Raw genomic sequence first — 19,256 nt, 5'->3', positions numbered from 1 at the left:
TATTTTTCCATAAGAGTCCCCAAGCTCAATCCACCATTTGATTGTGGGTGTCTGTATCTGTCTGAGTCAGCTGCTGGGTGGGGCCTCTCAGAGGACAATATGCTCCTCTCTGCAATCATAACAGAGTACCATTAATCATGTCATGGATTGGGCTTGCCCATGGGATGGGTTTCAGGTTAGGCTGGTGATTGGTTGGTTATTCCCTCAGTCTCTGCTCCCTGCCCTGTGCCTGTACTTCTTGTAGACAGAATAAATTTTGGGTTAAAAGTTTTGTGGGTGACTTTGATGTCTGTATCACTCCACTGGGGTTCCTGCCTGGTTACAGGAGATGGCCTCGTCAGGTTCTATATTCCCACTGTTGTAGATCACAGTTGATCTCACCCCCATTGATTCTTGCTGCCCCCTTTTTCTTCAAGGATTGCTGACCCTTGAAGGGAGGGGTGTGATCCAGATAAACAGCCTCATCCAGGGCTGAGGATTCTGTAGTGTCTTATTCTTTGCACCATGGCCAGCTGTCTTCTCTGTGTTAAGCGCTATGTACTGCAAAGGAGCTTCTTTGATGAGAGTTGATTGATGCACTGATCCATGCTCTGTATCCATTTAGCATAAATAGTAGTAAATTAGCTCTGCTCTCTTGACAAGGGACCATGTTCCTTTGAACTGACCCTCATTATATATTATTCTCTTAGTTAAGGTTTCTACTGCTGTGATGAAACACTTGGAACAAAAGCAACTTGGGGAGGAAAGGGCTTGTTTTGCTCATAGTTCCATATAATAGCTCACCATTGAAAGCAGTGAGGGCAGGAATTCATGTAGGGCAGGAACCTGGAGACAGGAGCTGATGCAGAGGTCGTGGAGAGGTGTCGCTTACTGGCTTGTTGAATGCGGCTTATTCAGCCTGCTTTCTTCGAGACCCTAAGACCACCATCCCAGGAATGGCACTATCGACTATTGGCTGGGACCTCTCCCATCAATCACTAACTACAAAAATGTTCTACAGGTTTGCCTGAAGCCCTATGATATGGAGGCACTTTCTCAACTGAAGTTCCCTCCTCTCTGATGGCTTTAGTTTGTGTCAAGTTAACATAAAACATGCCAGCAGAGGGGACACTTGACAACTTGACACACATACCACTTTGCAATTAGAACCTTTTCTTTCTCATTTATCCCCAAGATGGCACATTCTTGTTAATATCACAGTATAAAACATAAATAACTTTAAAAGTCACAGTCTTTACAAATTCAAACAATTTAAAAATTCAGTTGAAAATCCAAAATCCCTCTTCACTGTGGGCTTCTATAAAAATCACAATTAAGCTAAATACTCTTTTAATCCATGAGGAAAGGACTAGGACACAGTCACAATCTGAACAGAGCAAACCAAATTCCAACAGTGTGAATAACTCAATGTTCAATACCTGGGATCCACTCACAATCTTCTGGGCTCCTCTAAGGGGCTTGGTTCACTTCTCTGTGATGTGGGTAAGGCAATGAGGGGGGATGAGATGATGACACTCAACATGGGACATAATAGGAAAATACTGTGGGTGAGCCAGGGAGGAGAAGAGGGATAGATAGCACTAGATTTCTAAGAAGCTGAAGACTAGGTCTGGCCAGGCTGCTATGGAAGAGAGCTCCTGGTGGGCAGGTAAGTTGGTCTATGTGTCTGGAGCTCTGTACGAAAGCTTAGAAACCCATAAAGACTGAGGGTGTGTATGTTGTAAAAAAACTGAAGTTATAAGAAGAAAGGAACAAAAGTTGTGAGAAGAAATGAACAGAGGAGAATCTGGGGCACCCTGGACATAAAAGGGATGAAGGAGAGGAGATTGTCCACAAAGACTATTGCAACTGAGAGAAAATGCTATTCAAATATGAAGAGCAGGTGCTGTCCAGTCACTATGTAAGTTCCTGAGGGAATGGGGGAAATTAAGACTATGGTTAAGCACATACTATAAAGCATGTAAGTCAGCAAACCACAGCGGTACCTACAAATCCGAATTTATTATTATGACACTACTCACAATAGCCAAGTTATGAAGCTCAGATCACGTGCCCATTAACAGATCAATGGAAGAAAAATAAATGTGGTGTGCATACAGTGGAATATATTCAGTTATAAAGAAAAATGAAATGCCACCTACTGGGAAATGGGTGGGACTGGAGATCCAGTAAAAAAAAAAACAACAAAATATCACATGCTTTCCTTCATGTGTAAAATGGTAATTTTTAAACCCAGATACAAAAGCAGGAAAGGGATCATTTGGGGAAGAGAGGACCAGTTGTTTGAGGGGCAAAAAAAAAAAGGTGATAAATATATGAAAGTGATCAGAATACATAGAAGAGGATTATTATAGTGACAGCCACTTTTTCAATTAACAGAACAATTACAGAAAGAGAGGACTATAAAATGTGGCAGACACATAAGGTACACACATGCAGAAAAGCAGCCATTGTTTGGTAGTTAAGTATGGACCTCTGGCTTTAGGGACGGAGAAATGAGATTCCCATAAACTAAAAAGGAAACAAGTCTTGGAAACAAATAGAACCTATTCTCTGGTTCTGAGGAGATGAAATCTTTGCAGCTGGGGCGTGGGGGGCGGGGCAGGGCGTGGGGGGCGGGGAGAGTCAGGGACTAGTCACCCAATTTAACATGAAAATGCAGAAGTCATTGTTTACTGAAGAAAACGAGCTTCCGGAAATGTCCCCGACCTTGTTTCTCTTCACCTGTTCTATCTCCCTTGCCCTTGCATCCATTCTCGGCAGCACTTCCTCCCTCTGAGGTGGTGGTCAGGCACCCCATCTTTAGTGACCATCTGAGACATGACCTATTTTCTTGACAGAACTTTGGCAAACTATTTCTAGACACAAAACCAGATTTTAGCAAGGCATGCAGGCTGGCGCCTGCTTTTTCCTGTCCTGTTGCTCCGTGTTGCCTAGGGGTTCCCAGGGTAGACAAAGCAGAGAGTGGAAGTCCTCTGGGGACCACTTGATGCCCAAACCCTTGGTGTTCATCTTCCTAGAAGTCACCCTCATCTGCCATTGAGCAATGGCCCCCATGGGGACAAATTCTGTATAAGCTCAACTGAGTTTGGAACTACTAAGGAACGATTTTTATTTCATTTTAATTAATCTAAATTGGAACATCCACATATGATCAATAGCGAACCCATTGGACAATGATGTGCCCTTGACCATTCCAACCCCCCAACCCACCCCTACTTCCACCACCCCCACCTCTACCCTCATCCCAGCCCGAGGGAAATCATCAGCATTTCAGAATGGTAGGAGCAGGACCGGGTGGCTGTCCCTGCATATTCGACGGAAGGTAGGAGGCGGTGCTGCTCCCTACAAGGGGAACCACCCACGCAGGACAATTAGAGGAAGCTGAAAGTGAGCATGAGGATGTGACAGTGACAAGATGAGACCTAAGATCAGGAACGTAAAGTAAAAGGCTGGAGGTGGCAGCTGCAGATTTTTGACTCACACTAACCTCTAGCAAGCTTCCAAAATCCCCATTCCTTCCAACTCCCTCCGTTGCTATCGAATTAGTGGAAGGACCACTGTTTCTCCTAGTGCGAACTAGTGAGCAGTATGCAGATGACCAGAGTCATAGATTGAACCTGTAGCAGACTCAGGAGGAGACCCAATCCTTCCCACTATCAATTCCATGTGTCCCTCTCCCCACCCCTAACCAACCCCATTAAAGGAATCCCGAGCGGCCTCGGAAGAACTGCAGGTAGACAATGACCAGGCAGAGGGCACCCCAGAAAAGGCACCAGCGAAATGAGAAGAAGTCGGAGATAAAACCAGCTTGGCCCTTCCTCTTGGAGTCATCGGTGAAGGCGGCGTCCTCCTCCAGCAGCTTCTCGCTGGGCTTCCAGTGCACGATGCCTTCCTGGCAAGCCTCGCAGAACTCGCTGCGGTGCAATCCGGTGTCGGGCCGGCTGGCCACGTGGATGCGATACTGGCCCCCATCCTCGTCGTAGCACTGCTCGCGCAGACTGGTGATGAGGTTGTCCACCAGGCCCTCGATGTTCTCCTCCAGCATGCTGGACTCGTCCAGCCGTGAGGTGCCGCACTGGTAGCACAGCTGCTTGAACACACGCATGCGCACTGAGCCAACACGCTGGGCACGGTCCAGGTGCATGTGGAAGAGGATGACCACATTGGCAGACTGCCAGGTGTGCCAGCACCAAGAACAGTGGAACCTGCCAGAAAAGGAAGGAGGAACAGAGCAGATGAGACTCTCAGGGACAGCCCCGCCCTGGGGAGCACAGGAATGAAAAGGTGAGCGTGTTAGATAGAGGACGAAAATGGAAGTGCCATGTTTATCAGTCTATGGGTTTCTTAGACCTCCTCCTGGTGATCACCCGAAACCAGAGAGCCTTGCACTGGAGGCACTGAGCAAATAGGGGTGTCCCGGAAGCAGCCTTCTATGTGGTCTCCTAAAGCCTATTGCAGAGCTGTGCCCGGTCAACCCCCAAAACGAGTGTTGCTCCCATTCTCTGTGATTCGTTTCTTATCTGTGAGATGCAGGGTTATGCTGTCCACGCTGGACTTTGTGCTCAGACCTCTCGTGCCTCTGCTACGGATGGTGATGTCACCATCTGAGCCCTGCATCTTGCTTGCTCTGAGGAGATGAGACGCAAGCTCAGATCCTGGCACATTTTAGGTCCGTACTAAGCCACCCCGAAAGGCAGGATTGATTGGCAGATGGCAGTGGATAGATAGGGAAGACTGCTGTTTGGTTCTTAAGTCTTCATAGAGCACTGTAAGAATGGGAAAAGTAGATTTTGTTCCCTAATATACCTACCCTCGGCCCAACCATCACATGGGCTGCTTTGTCTGATCTGGACTCCTAGAGGCTGGGCCTCAGAAAGAATGGAGAGAGGTGACTCGCCTGCCAAGCCCAGCTCCTCCTGGCCTCCCAGTAGTGCTTACATACCTGTGACGGAGCTCTCCTTTAAACTCCAGGGAGGCTCCATATGCCCCCGGAATGGCCTCTTCAGAGCCCTGTTACAAAGTCTTCAGAGATACACGATGTCCACTGGGCTGACTCTGCCTTTATTCCTGGCTCTGCCTAAGTCCATTGTACAAATGGCTGTGAAAGACCTCTGATGAAGAACTCAGTTCAGTCCATCAGGCACCGACTGTGTTTTAAACACTACTCAGCCACTGTGGAGGAGCAGAGGAACCAAGCCGGCTTCTGACCTCTGAAAGCCACTGACCACCGTACAAGCAGAGAACAATACCAAGCAGAGCCTAACACATGGTCAAAAGGGCAGAGGTGTCTAATGGACCCTGCACAGGGAAGATTCCACTCCTTTTCCCTATACTGAGCCGGTACTCAGTCCCAAGACTTAGCACATCTGAAAGATTAAAATTAAACCAGCATGTGTGCAGAATGACTGGGGCAGCTACACTCCAGCCCTTTCTGTGGCGGCTGGGAGAAGACCTTTGAGTCTTTGGAGATGTCCTTAAACTCCAGAAGTCCCCCGCACCAGCTGGTTCTCAACCTTCTACACTTTATCCCCCAGGAAGCTCAAACCCTCCGAGGCCTTTCAGTCTCCTAAGTTTTTTTAAATAAGCCAATCCAGAATTATTTCCCCCTCCCGCAAGACAAAACCCATATTTCCAAAAGTATTGAGCATGGGTGAGCATTTGGGGGGAGATGAGACTGAAGCCTAGAAAATAAGAGAGCACGAAGCGACTTAGAGAGATTTCCATTGTCCAGTGTTGATAAGAGGAGCCAACACAAACCAATCAACCTCTGTGCCCTGTCCCGTGTCAGTCAATACATGCTCCACCTATTTGCTTGCAAGGCCTGTGGTAAGAGTCCAGGAGCTCACTCCCCACTCATAGTCTGCCTTTTTCTGTTTCCACTTACATGCTGTCCTCTACTCAAGAGGCTTCACACCCTTACAATATGGACAACCCAGCCATAACTCGTTCACACCTCCACAATACAACCACCGCAACCACCGCAACCACCAGCCAGTCTCCCGTGGAGGAGTGAGGGGGCTGCACCGCTGTAGGTGGGCTGAAGGCTGTCTGATGGAAACTGTGGGCTCCGGGAAGTAATTTTAGGAAAGCCCCCAGGACACTCTGCATGACAGAGAGTGAGAAACACTTAGGAAGAGCTAGACAAGCACTGCCCGAGGTCAGCAGTTCTATCATCCACAGACAGTAGAGTTGGAAGGGATTGGAGTCATGTTTTAAGATGAGCTAAGATGAGCTTTCTTGCTTCATAAATATGAAAACTGGGACCCAGAGAAAGAAGGCGGCATGCCCAAATTCACAGACCCATGGAACCAGATTCTTGAACATCCCGTGTGGTCAATAACTTATTCTGTCTTCAAGTCTAGTCACTTTTGGTTGAGCAGACAGACACCACAGCCCCAAGCACAAATACCCTGACTTCTAGGTTGAGACTCCTCCCCATTCCAGTTACACTTGGCATCTGAATTTGCAGGGCACTGAAGCATTGCCGGTCTTGATTTTCTGTGGAAAATGGAGACTCAAATGCAGGGCACAATTCGTTCCCAGTAACTAAGGAATGGGAACAGCTGTGGTTAGCAGCAGAGCTTGTGTGGTCTCCCTGGTGGTCCATTGTCTGCTTGTCACCTGAGCTGACATGATGAGAACTTCCAAAGGCTCAGATTTGCAAAGTCTGAGACAGACCCCCCCCCCCTGGACGAGGGAGGCAGGGCTTTCTGCACCACCCTCCCACCGGCCTCTCACCTGCCTGAGGCATGCTGTTCCAGGTACTGCTTCCAGCCAGGGCCCAGCTCATTGGGTTTGAGATTGGGGTCTATGATGAGCTCCCAGCTATCCGCTGGCTTTGCCACCTCCATCTTCTCATAGAAGACCTTCTTCCACTCACAAGTGGTCAGGCTGGTGGACATGGTCCTGTTGGCCGGGGTGGAAGAGTAAGCTCAGGCAGAGGAAGAACACAGAAAGCTTGGATAGATGCAGCCCGGGCAGTCTCTGTGGTCCAAAAAGCCTTACCCATAAGACTCAGCTTCCTCTTTTGTCACCCTGGAACCTGTTGCTATGACAGCCAGGCAGGTACCAAGAGCTAGGGAGGAGGAAAACCTCAAGGGAGAGTTCCAGGGTCCTGAGCTAAACTGCAGAGGCAAACTGAGTAGGAATGCTGACAACATGGAGAAAGCAGATAGGAGTTGAACTCCAACCCCTACTGCCATGAGTTGACACAGGTTCCTAGAGGACAAGGACTATGTGGTGGCCCTGATTCACACTACTCTTCCTTGCTTTCTCCATCTGTGCACCATGGCAACTATAATACCCTAGGGATCCCAGTAGAAACAGGATGGAGATGTGGGACCTGATGCTCCCACACTCCTGGCCATTGTTTGCCCTGTGCTAGCCACAAGCTGCTTGATCTGTGCACTAGCCAAGGTAGACCGGGAAACAGGCTTATATAACTTCCAAGTGACCATCCACAGTTCAGACGCAGGCCTTCCTAAACAATATCCATTCCTTTAATTATTGCAAGAGTATTAAGCTCCTAACATCGTGATTAAGGGAGAAGTAACAAGTGACAGGTAGCCCTTTGCTGGAGAAATCACAGTCCGGTTGGTGAGACAGAAGTAATTTAGTGCACTGTGAAAAGCACAGTGATAAGAATTCACACTATAGGGTTGAAACAATCGCTCCTGTTCTCAGAGCTCACTGACACTGCTGATAGGGGATCTATTTCCTTTTGAGCTTCAGGCTGCTGCTGTCTCAGCTTCTACAGAGCAGACAACAGAGAGCTGAGGCTTCCTGATGCCCAAGTTCAATTCTTTAGAGACCAGAGGCTATGGTACTATACCTGGTTCTGCCCAGGGCACCGTGAGGTTTCTGTGATATCTGTAGTCCCTCACCTGTCACTTCTTTAACCTAAGGCTCTGGTTCCCTAATCCTGTGGAGACAGCAAAATTGGGCAGGATGAGAAAAGGGTAGCTAGGTGCCAGAAGTTATCAGTGCTGTCTTCCAGATTTGTCACGTGCCTCTGAAAAGAAAATTATACGAATTCTAGGTTTATAAATATAAAAATTAAAAAATAAACCCCAAAAGGCCACAGACCCAGGGCTAAGCCCTGCAGCCAAGACTAGCAGGCCATAAAGATAAAGGAGCACAGGAAACACTGTTCAGGCAGGACTGACAAGCCATAAAAAAAAGGAATGCAGGAACCAGCCTGAGTTAATGGGACTGATTCATGGGACGTCTGGCAGGAAGACATCCCCCCCCAGCTCACTCAGGGCCATCCTCCAGACCCTGATAAGCCCCTACTTGTGCTTTTCAGCCATTGTGTCCTACAGAGAGCATTCCAAGAAACCGGACAGCCCAAGCCTAACCAGAGGTGTTTCAAATACAAATGCTCCATCAGTTTTGACAAACGTTTAAAAATAATGAGGACCTGAAGACCCTACCCTTCTCCTGATTTAGTAGCTCTGTTCCAGGAACCAGGGGGCCATAAAACCTTCTGGCGTCCCCTTATCTCCTGGAGCCATAAAACAATCCTGTAACTTGTGGTGCATTCCCCTTTGACATCCCCCATCCCCTGGTGCTCACAGCCTCTGCCTTTAAATACTTTTTTTCCCAGCCTCTCGGGGTCGACACCTCTGTCTCCTGCGTGGGATATGTGTCGGCCCGGAGATCTCTGTAATAGGTCTCCGTAATAAACCTCGCCTTTGCTTATTACATCCAAAATGGTCTCTCTGTGTCTGGGGTCCGCGATTTCCCAAGACTTGAGTAAGGGTCTCTCTGCGTGGGATCTTTCATATTTATGGGGGCTCGTCCGGGATCTGCGCGACTACCCCAGACTCCGAAGACCCCTTGGAGGTGAGTTGGATGTTTGTCTGAGTGTTTCTGTGTGAGCGGCGCCGCATTTGTCAGTCTGTGTCTGTCTCTGTTTTGGTTCCGCCGTGTGTGTATATATGTGTGTCTTAGTACTGGTCTGTGGTAAGAGGGCAGATGGGTATTCCTGCCCTGTGTTAAGAGGGCAGATGGGTATTCCTGCCCTGTGGTAAGAGGGCAGATGTGTGTTCCTGCCTTGTGCTGAGAGGGTGGATGTGTATTCCTGCCCTGTGCTAGGAGGGTGGATGTGTGTTCCTGCCCTGTAGGAGAGTGGATGTGTATCCCCACTCAGTGCAGCTGCCTTTGTGGTCCGTGAGGACCCCCTGGCTGCGGAAGGGGGGACGCCCCGGGCCCGCAAGGCTGCAGCCCCTGGAAGACGTTCCACGGGCGGAGAACAGTCGGGAGAGCCCGGCTATAGACAGTCAGGAGGACCTGACTTTGGTTTTCTGGAACAAAGGAGATGGAATGCTCCTTTTACCTAGGCGGGAGTGGACGAGGAATCCCACTCCGTCAGAGGTCGAGTTCGGCTGCCTATTTAAATATAGGCACGGACAAGTGTGCTTGGTCGTTAGGACAAGAGGACACTCTGGAATCCTGTTGGGAGGTGGAATCAGATGGTCCATCTCATCCCAAAAGCAGCTAAGGTTAAGCTGCAGTTTGGGCCACGTACTGAAGGTACCAGGCATCTGTGAAAGTTGGTTATAAGATGCTTTGTCTTGATATTGTTTGTCTGGCTTGTTTTCTGTGGTATTGCCGAGTGTCTTTTTGGCTTTTGTTTCGTTTTTGAATTTTGGACTGACGACTGTGTTTGAATTTGGACTGACGACTGTGTTTAAAATCTTGGACTGATAACTGTGTTTGAAATCATGAAACTGTTTGCTTTGTTCGTCAAAGAGTTTTACTTGGTCCTCTTGGTGCTTAAGTTAAGAGTTAAAAATAATTTGCTTGAGAAAAATTGTTTTCTGCCAGGGAGTTTTGTCTTTCTCTCTTGAGCCTCCTCCCAAGGAGAGAGGCGCCACCCTTTACTCCCCTTGATCAGCCTAGCTGCTGTTAACAGTTGTGTAAACAGACATTAACAAAAGCCTTGAGGAAGAAACCGCTCATAAATAAAAAAGTTCCCCAGATTAGGCCTCCGGTATGAAACAAGTATAGTGAGTAAGAAACTTAATTTTATGGACCCCGCTCTAGTGGCGGTGTGTTGGTTGATAGCCAATGTTAAGTTTTTAAAACATAGTGTTTTATCTGTGCTTGTGCTTGAAACACACAGTAGGGGGGAGCGAAATTAGCTGCGGAGCTGCTGCAGCGAGCATGGGGACTTCTCAAGTCTCTCCCAATTTTTCTGGCTCTTCAGGAGCTGTTTAAAAGAAAAAGGCTTAAGGTAAAAAGAAACACTATAAAAAGATTTCTTAGTGAATTACTACACCTTGGTTTGCGATCTCTGGGAATCTCATGGTGGACAGCTGAGATAAGCTGGAAAAGGATTTAAATTTTGCTTAGAAACAAAGAATCTTAAAGGTGGAGTTTCAGCCGGTATGACACTTAGTGCATAGCTGCCTAAAAGATCAGAAATGCTGTCAACAGGCTATAAAAAAGGGACAGGCTGTGTTAAAAATGCTACATAAAGAATAATCTAAAAAGGCTGAGAGTGAGGTGGGGGAGGACTCTAAAGAAAACAAAAACAAAAAAGGAATTTCTGCTTTTAGTGACCAGACCTTCAACTCTTTTGCTCACAGAAAGAGGGTGCTCATTAAGAGAAGTTCTTTAAGGAGCCTGCCTTATCTGCTGGCCCTATTCCAAGAGAGTAGCCAGTCTCCAGCATTAAATTACTTTTCTCACTGGTCATCATTAGCATGGAGAATGCCTTTGATCCTATCCCCACAGCAGCCAGTTCCTGCCCCTGTGGTCGAAATGTCCCAGGTTGGGGGACAGAGAAGCCCCTAAAATAGTTTCAAAGAATCTGCAACAAACTGTAAAGAACTTTGTTTTGTTTTGCCAGTTTAAATTTAGAATTCAGGCTTTGGCTGTGGCCGAGGTCAGGATTAATGTTTTCGTTTCCATGGGCCCTTAGCCCACTGAGACAGTTTGGTAAAGGACTACTACTACAGTCCTGATATTCAGAGACATGGAGAGAGCTATAGTTTTTTTTTATTAAAGGTTGGTACTATAGTATTAACAATCTCTTTATTAGATATAAGAGACAAGAAGCCCCAGGTGAACTGGTTACAATTCTTTTGTCAGCTGCTTAGTATCTAACACTCAGGTTCTATCGTCTCTCCATCCTTTTATTATTAGTTGTTACTGAAAGCCTAGTGCCATTTAGAGGATGGGTCTCTTGAGTGATAAAGCCACTGAGCTGGCACTAAAGGAAGGTACTCCTTAAGGGAAAATCTAAGTCCAGAGAGACAGCCGGTAACAGATAGGCTGCCCCTCTGCTCACTTTTCTGTTTCACAGACACAAGGTCTTTTTGTCCCAAGAAAGCCTCTTGGCTTAGCTGTGTGACTAAATGCTATTTGCCCTCTTCAGTGGACCTCTATTCTCAAGATTCTCTTGTTTTCTCACCATCCCATTTGAGATGCTTGTTAGTAACTGTTACAGGTCTTCTTTACCACCGAGGAAAGACGAAATCCTACTAGAGGCCAGAAAAAGTGTTCCAGAGATGGATAGAAGGCCCTCACTTCTGCCTGCTCTCTTCAGACGCCTAAAGGTAGGGAGTGCCAGGTCTGCCGCCAGGCTCCAAGGGTGGGTCTCTGAGGGGCTAAAAAATGCCCCACCAATCTGGCTAAGATAAAGAAAGGATATGAAGAAAAAGTTACAAAAATTTAAAGGGTTAAGTTAAGTTGCTGAGAGTTAGTACAAGTTACAGAGAAAGAGGTAAAAAGAACAGAAAGCTAAAAAAAAAAAGAGACAAAAAGAAGAGGAAGTTAGAGAGATAAAGAGAGATAAAAGACGAGAGAGGAACATATACTGGCCACAGTAGTTAGGGAACCTAGGAAGATAGTACCTGACAACAGAAGAGAATTCCTGACTAAAGATCAGTGTGCCTAATACGAAGAAAAAGGATATTGGGTCAGGGACTGCCCCAGAAAGAACAAGAGGGGACACTGGAGAGCCTCTTGGTGCTGGCTATACACAGAGATAGAAGGGAAGCCCGCCCAGTTGTTTTGTGGATACAGGGACCCAATGCTCTGTGCTCCTATGCCCCCCTGTGGGCCAATATCCAAAGACCTTGAGTGCAAGGAGCTACTGACAACGAACAATACTTATGGACTGCCCGAAGAACAGTGGACCTTGGCGTGGGCCGGGTAACCCACTAGTTCATAGTCATCCCTGACTGCCCCCATCCCTTGCTCATGAGAAAATTGCTCTCCAAATTGGCTTGCGTGGGCTGAAATGGCTGGATGAGGCCATGTGTATACATATCTATAGACTGTGTATGTGGAGCTTAAGACCTGTCTCAGTACACCAGTAACTGATGCTGGGAGTTGAATGGCTTAGTGCTTTTCTGCCTGAAACACACCGTTCCTGCCAGCATGGCACTAACAATTATCACCCAATCCAGGACTTAAACTGTGATAGAGTGGCTGATAGAGTGTCCCTAAAGATGGGACCACTGGTCAGCTGCCATGGACTAGATTCTCCACCGGTTGGGGACAATCTGGTCACCTTGCTGCCCAATCCGGACCTGGAGCCACCACAGCACGAGTGTCAAACACTGACAGAAGCACATGGGTGGAGGAAAGACCTCTGCGACTGGCTGATTGACCCCTGCTGAAAGCCGAGGACCTTGTCCACAGACGGGAACAGTTCTCTTCACGAATAAAGGTCAGAGACAAGTGGGTGCTGCCATGGTAGACAACACAATGTCAACTAGAATGGCTGAACCCCAACCCCCCAGCACATCAGCGCCACAGATGCCTTTGCCATCTCTTAGATGCCCTGATGAAGCCAACAACTGTGAGTACTATTCATTGCTCAGGATATCAGGAGGAAAGAGATTCAGTGACATGGGACAGTAACAAAACAGATAAAGTGGCTCGAGAAATGGCTATACAGGAGCCTATCCTGGTTACAGGCCTACAAGAGACAGCCACTGGGAACTGGGATTAGACTAAGGGATGGCCTCACTTAGAATGTACAACAGAAGAAAAGGCCCAAGTTGTTTAAAAGATAAAAAGACAATGACACACTTGGGGAGAAAGCTGTACCCCCCCCCCCAAAGAACAAACAAAAGACTCACTTTGCCAAATTAAGAAATGGACTCATTTAGGAGATAAGAAGTTTGTCCAAATAGTTAAAATATATATAATAGACTTTAAGATTTTAGCCAAGAGAGACAGTAAAAAGTATAAGATATGTCAGTAAGTGAATGCTTAACAAACAAACAAGACAAAGAGACCTAGAGAGTTTAATAAAAAGTCAAAGTAAACTTCACTGAGATAAAACCAGAAAAAATATAATCACAAGTATCTCCTAGTGCTTGTAGATACTTTTTCAGGAATAGATAGAAGCTTTCCTCACCAAACGAGAGACGGCCTCTACAATCATCAAGAAGATACTGGAAGAAATCTTCCCCAGGTCTGGAATGCCCAAGGTAATCTGGTCAGACAACGGCCCTACTTTCGCCGCCAAGGTAAGCCAGGGTGTGGCCAAGTATTTAGAGGTCGATTAGAAATCACATTGTATTTACAGACCTCAAAGCTCAGGACACGTAGAGTAAATAAATAGAACTCTAAAAGAGACCCTGACCAAATTGACCATGGAGACTGGCACAGACTGGGTGACACTCCTTCCCTCTTGCTCTCTTCAGAGCAAGAAATACCCCTTCCAGACTCAGCTTTACCCCCTTTGAGATCTTATATGGGGCCTAAGCTCCCCTGACTGTATTAGATGATGTTACTGAACCAACATGTCATAGTGCCATAGTAATAATGATTTGTGTGCCAGGCTAAAAGACCTACAGGTGATACAGAAAGAAATCTGCTCACAGCTGACAGCAGCCTATGCCCCGGAGACCCCTGAGACATCCCATCAGTTCCAGGTCGGAAGCAGCTACACTGAGCCCAGACACTCGAGCCTCGCTGGAAAGGACCGTACCTGGTGCTGCTGACCACCCTGACAGCCGTCAATTCTCAGCCCTCACCAGCCGTGTACTAGCTGTTAGGGCTGAGAGCTGGGACCTAGAGGGAAATTCAGTCATGTTTGTCCTGGGTTCTATCAAGATAGGTGTGGGATAGGCTTGATTTCTATTACAAATGATGTAACATTACATATGTTAATACTCCTAACACTTCTTGGGACTGTGCCTCAGGGATCACAACCTATATAAGTTTAAAAGTTCTGAAAGACAGTCATGACCTTGGTATATAGGTTTAGATAGTGTCCAGATAAAATCCTGATGCTAAAGACTTTTTAGCTGACCTCCAAGAATACCTAACCTCCCTCTCAGAGGTAGTCCTTCAAAATAAGAAAAGATTAGACCTGATATTCCTTAAAGAAGGAGTCTGTGTGCTACACTGAAAGAATGTTGCTTCTATACAGACCATTCAGGAGTAATTAAAGACTCCATAAATAAACTTAGAAAAAGGTTAGACAAAAGACAGACAGAAAAACACATCAGAGATGGTTCGAGAGCTAGTTTAGTAGATCTCCCTAGATGACTACCCTACTCTCTGCTACAGCTGGGCCATTATTAATAATTTTCTTGGTTTTAGTTTTTGGCTCCTGCGTGACAAACAGGTTAATTGCTTTTGTTAAAAATTGAGTGGGTGCTATGCGGTTGATGGTTGTGAGACAACAGTACCAGTCAGTTAGGACAACTGGTGAGACCAAATAAGACTTGATATCAAAATTCTAAGATTAGAATTATTTAATAGGAGAAGACGGGAATGAAAAGAAAATTATACGAATTCTAGGTTTATAAATATAAAAATTAAAAAATAAACCCCAAAAGGCCACAGACCCAGGGCTAAGCCCTGCAGCCAAGACTAGCAGGCCATAAAGATAAAGGAGCACAGGAAACACTGTTCAGGCAGGACTGACAAGCCATAAAAAAAAGGAATGCAGGAACCAGCCTGAGTTAATGGGACTGATTCATGGGACGTCTGGCAGGAAGACATCCCCCCCCAGCTCACTCAGGGCCATCCTCCAGACCCTGATAAGCCCCTACTTGTGCTTTTCAGCCATTGTGTCCTACAGAGAGCATTCCAAGAAACCGGACAGCCCAAGCCTAACCAGAGGTGTTTCAAATACAAATGCTCCATCAGTTTTGACAAACGTTTAAAAATAATGAGGACCTGAAGACCCTACCCTTCTCCTGATTTAGTAGCTCTGTTCCAGGAACCAGGGGGCCATAAAACCTTCTGGCGTCCCCTTATCTCCTGGAGCCATAAAACAATCCTGTAACTTGTGGTGCATTCCCCTTTGACATCCCCCATCCCCTGGTGCTCACAGCCTCTGCCTTTAAATACTTTTTTTCCCAGCCTCTCGGGGTCGACACCTCTGTCTCCTGCGTGGGATATGTGTCGGCCCGGAGATCTCTGTAATAGGTCTCCGTAATAAACCTCGCCTTTGCTTATTACATCCAAAATGGTCTCTCTGTGTCTGGGGTCCGCGATTTCCCAAGACTTGAGTAAGGGTCTCTCTGCGTGGGATCTTTCACCTCCATATGGTTTCTGTGTGGGGTGGGGTTAGGAGGATGGCCCTGGATATTATTCAGCTCAGAGAAGTGTTCTTCCACTAGCTTTGTGTTAACCTACAGAAAGGATGAATCTGTGTAATACAGCCATCAAGAACTACTGACTTCTGTTTTCTTTATTGGCCTCAACTCAAATCCCCCGACCCCAGCCCTCTTTCTCATTTTCTTTTCCTTTCTCTTATATTTTATTTATTTACTTTTTTGAGAGGGTTTCACTATGTAGCCTTGGCTGTCATGGAACTGACAGAGATCAGTCTGCCTTTGCCTCCTGAGTACGGAGATTAAAGGCTTGCAGCACCACAGCCAGCCCAAATCTTTTCCTAGTGAATCAGGGCAACTCAGGCCTAGAAATAGAAAGCTACTACCTAAGGAAACCCTGGAGTGGGTGGCTCACTGGGGACTCTCCTATAATCAGCCTCAAAACAGGTTATGTGCAGGACCATGAATTCCCAGGAACTGAAGGAAGCTGAGAGATTTGGCCTGACCTAGAGCTGAGTGTGGTGGTCCAGCTCTGAGATGTGCTATACCAGTGTTCCCAGATCAAATGGCAGTGAAAGAAAGTCTAAAGGAGGGTGGGAATTGCCGGGGTTCTTCTGCTTTGCCTTGTTTTGTTCTCGCTCGGATGATGCAATCCCCTTAGGCATAGGATCACACTGAAGTTAGAACAGAATCCTCTAAGCAGAAAGCAGTGCGATTCATCTCTCTGTTCAACAGCGCAGTTTGCATTGGGGATTCTTTCCTGGGATAGCACCAATGAGTGTAGCAGTTACTCCACGATGAGGTGGCAATTACTGCCTCAGTCTTTCTCAGGATGGCACTGGGCTGCACCATTGAAAAGCTCTCATGTGGGTGCATGGCTCACTGGCATCTGACTATTCAGATCACTGCGGGTGACACTATTTTAAATGAACTAATTTTAGCCTAATAAAATAACACTGTCTATACCTTGTAAGCAAAATGAGCCACTCTTGTCCCCTACTATGGAGTCTCAAGTAATAAACACTTTTTCAAAATGTTCATTGTCTAAATTTTATTTGTTAGAATACTATATGACGGAGGGGGAGGAGTGGCTGGAGAGATGGCTCAGTGGTTAAGGGCACCAACTGCTTTTCCAGAGAACCTGGTTCAATTCCCTGCATCCACATGGCAGCTCAAAACTATCTGTAACTCCAGTTTCACGGGATCTGATACCCTCATACCAATAGACATAAAATATTTAAATAAATCATTTTTTTAGAAATAGGATACTCTATGACACATTTACTATGGAACCTGACAAGAAAGGGCAATGAAGAATTGGCAAGAATGTATTCAGAACCACCGGGGAACTGACTCGAGAGACCTCAGCACATGTCCTTCATGGAACACAGCCGTGCTGCCCCAGCTTTGCGCTGTGCTGAATCCCACCACAGCCAGCCAGTGTTACTGGTAAGCACGTATTAGCTCACAGGCTACCAAAGGTTCGAGTAAAATCACTTAGTGACTCAGGATATTTCTAAACAAATCAGGGGTGGGGAGCTGTGTTAAACCTTTCTCCACACTTAAAATGAATCGTAGCTGGTGTTGCAGACAAACTCCAGATCCTTGGTGGATCCTTCTCAAGACATTTTGAAAGGCTTCTCCATCTACAGACTGCGGCACTCGGTTCGCATTTTGGGTGGAAGTGAACTTTGAGTCCTAGGATAGTTCACCTGGTCACCACAACTCACAAGTATCTACCAGTGATGCCTAGCAAAGAGTCTACATTGCCTTTTATCAGCTGGAGCAACCAGAGCAACCATGAGTCAGCCTCATTCTGTCACTGATATTCCAGGACTGGAGCTCTCGCTGCCTCTCCCAGCCCCCAGAGACCCATAACAAGAAGAAGGAGTTCTGGTGTTCACTCACACCAGGGGGAAGGGGGTGAGGACAATGATGACATATTGTGCAGTTCCAAAAGGCAGAAAAATTATTTTGAATAGTCTCACCACATTTACAAATAAATAATTGAGGAAATAGATATGTTTGCCTTAATCTTAAGATTACATAATGCATACATGTATCTGAACAGCACATAAATAATTTTTAATTTCCATGTGCTTATTTAAATCAATTAAATAAAATCTCCAGACTATATGTCTCAGTGGTAGAACATTTGACCTGATAAATACGGCTCTGAGCTTTAGCTGCAGGACCCTTACCAAAAAGACAGAATGGCCATGATCTATCTAACTATACTACGTTAGTTAGCTTTCTATTGCTGTTATAAAACACCATGAGCAAGACAGTTTATGAAAGGAAGAGTTTATTTTGTCTTTCAGTTTCAAAGGGTTAGAGTCCATCATTGTCACATGAAGGCGTGGCAGTGAGAAGAGGAAGCTAAGAGCTCACACCTTGAATGTCCGGCATGAAATACAGAATTATAAATAGCACAAACCATTTAACTCTCAAAATCCACTCCAAGGCCACTTCCTTCAGCAAAGCCACACCTCCTACGCCCCCCAAATAGCACCATAAATTGGGGACCAAATATTCAAATGCCTGAAACTACAGAGGACAGCTCACTCAATCCATGACACATACCTAGCAGAGACCCAGTGACAGATCATCTCACTACTTACAGATTCTAAGTAAACAGAAGATTAGGGAGAGAGGAAAAGAAGTTTTATGCAAGGACAAGGGGCAGGAGCTGAGTGGGACACTTTGAGCAGGTACAGTTGGTTCCAAGATGAGGGCCCCCATTAGGTTTCCTTGGTTATATTCAGGCGCTGGTGGTTGAACTGGATAGAATACAGACAAAGGCTTGGGACATTCCCAAGCATCATGGCATAGGGAAAGGGGAACAGGGATGGCTTTACTGGCTTTTAAAGTATCTCTTTTAAAATGATGCCAGCTACTTTCTGTGGTGATTTGAATAATAAATGTCCCCTATAGGTTCACATATTTGAACCCTTGGTTCCTACTTGGTGAAACCGTTTGGGAGGCTATGGAACCTTATGGAAATGCAGCCTTAATGGAAGGAGTATGTCTACAGGCAAGGGTTCTAAATGTTTATAACCTTAGCCTCTTCCTGTTCCTGTCTTTCTGTGTCTCTGTCTCCTTTTCTCTCCCCGACTCCCACTTCTGTGTTAAAGTGAAAATAGGATCAGCCAGCTAGGCCTCTTGCTACCATGTGGTTCATGACTGTTGCTATGCCTTCTGACCAATGGTGGACTCTATCCTGCTGGGACTGCAAACTAAAACAAACTCTGTCTTTCTTAAGTTGCTCTTCTTTATAGCCTTTCATCTTAGCAACACAAAAGTTCCCTACCAGAAGCAGCTAGCTTGACAAAGCAAGTGCAAGCAAGCGAGCACAAGAAGGTTTCCCTTTTAAAGCCAACACAAAAAGACAACATTAAGATGTTGTCACAGGAAGACCAACAGAATTAACTAACCTAGGCTCTTGGGGGCTCTCAGAGACTGAACCACCAATCAAAGAGCACACACAGGCCGGACTTCAGCCTTCCTGCATATATGCAACAGATGTGAAGCTCGGTCTTCTTCTGGGTCCCCAACAACTGGAGCAGGGAGCTGTCCCTAAAGCTGTTGCCAGTCTGTGGGACCCATTTCCATAACTAGGCTGCGTTGACTGGCTTTAGTGGGAGAGGAGGCCCCTATCCCTGCAGAGACATGATGTGTCAGAATCTTGGGACATACCCAAAAGTACCCTTCACCCTCTCA

The 19,256-nt window shown here is 46.3% G+C and overlaps 1 protein-coding gene and 1 long non-coding RNA gene across 4 annotated transcripts; one reads left to right on the top strand and one right to left on the bottom strand.

Annotated features, from left to right (window-relative positions):
• Nucleotides 1–1,982: 1,982 nt before the first annotated feature.
• On the bottom strand, nucleotides 1,983–16,114 carry Rtp2 (receptor (chemosensory) transporter protein 2). Of its 2 annotated transcripts, NM_001107083.1 has the most exons (4): nucleotides 15,952–16,114; nucleotides 7,835–7,924; nucleotides 6,742–6,909; nucleotides 3,692–4,208 (listed from the first exon to the last, which is right to left on the bottom strand). In NM_001107083.1, exons 3-4 carry the CDS (start codon nucleotides 6,903–6,905, stop codon nucleotides 3,701–3,703), a joined length of 672 nt encoding a protein of 223 aa, NP_001100553.1. In that variant the 5' UTR covers nucleotides 6,906–6,909; nucleotides 7,835–7,924; nucleotides 15,952–16,114; the 3' UTR covers nucleotides 3,692–3,700. The 2 variants fall into 2 exon arrangements, with proteins under 2 accessions (XP_038944224.1, NP_001100553.1); XM_039088296.2 differs by lacking the exon at nucleotides 15,952–16,114 and having other exon boundaries at nucleotides 1,983–4,208; nucleotides 6,742–8,002.
• Nucleotides 8,009–15,449, top strand: LOC134481024 (uncharacterized). 2 transcript variants are annotated; one of them, XR_010056179.1, is made up of 2 exons: nucleotides 8,009–8,847; nucleotides 13,808–15,449. It is a non-coding gene; the product is annotated as an uncharacterized LOC134481024 (long non-coding RNA). The 2 variants fall into 2 exon arrangements; XR_010056180.1 differs by having other exon boundaries at nucleotides 8,009–11,016.
• Nucleotides 16,115–19,256: the final 3,142 nt, after the last annotated feature.

This window comes from Rattus norvegicus, chromosome 11 (assembly GCF_036323735.1).
Source record: "Rattus norvegicus strain BN/NHsdMcwi chromosome 11, GRCr8, whole genome shotgun sequence".
NCBI classification, from domain to species: domain Eukaryota; kingdom Metazoa; phylum Chordata; class Mammalia; order Rodentia; family Muridae; genus Rattus; species Rattus norvegicus.
Note: the sequence above shows the minus strand (reverse complement) of the source record. Positions and strands in the feature narration are given on the sequence as shown.

What these genes read in the sequence shown, in the direction of transcription:
- Rtp2 (NM_001107083.1), bottom strand. Translation starts at nt 6,905, where the DNA reads ATGTCCACCAGCCTGACCACTTGTGAGTGGAAGAAGGTCTTCTATGAG. An exon ending in GAACAGCATGCCTCAGGCAG is followed by an intron (nt 4,209 to 6,741) that starts GTGAGAGGCCGG and finishes CTTTTCTGGCAG; the next exon opens with GTTCCACTGTTCTTGGTGCT.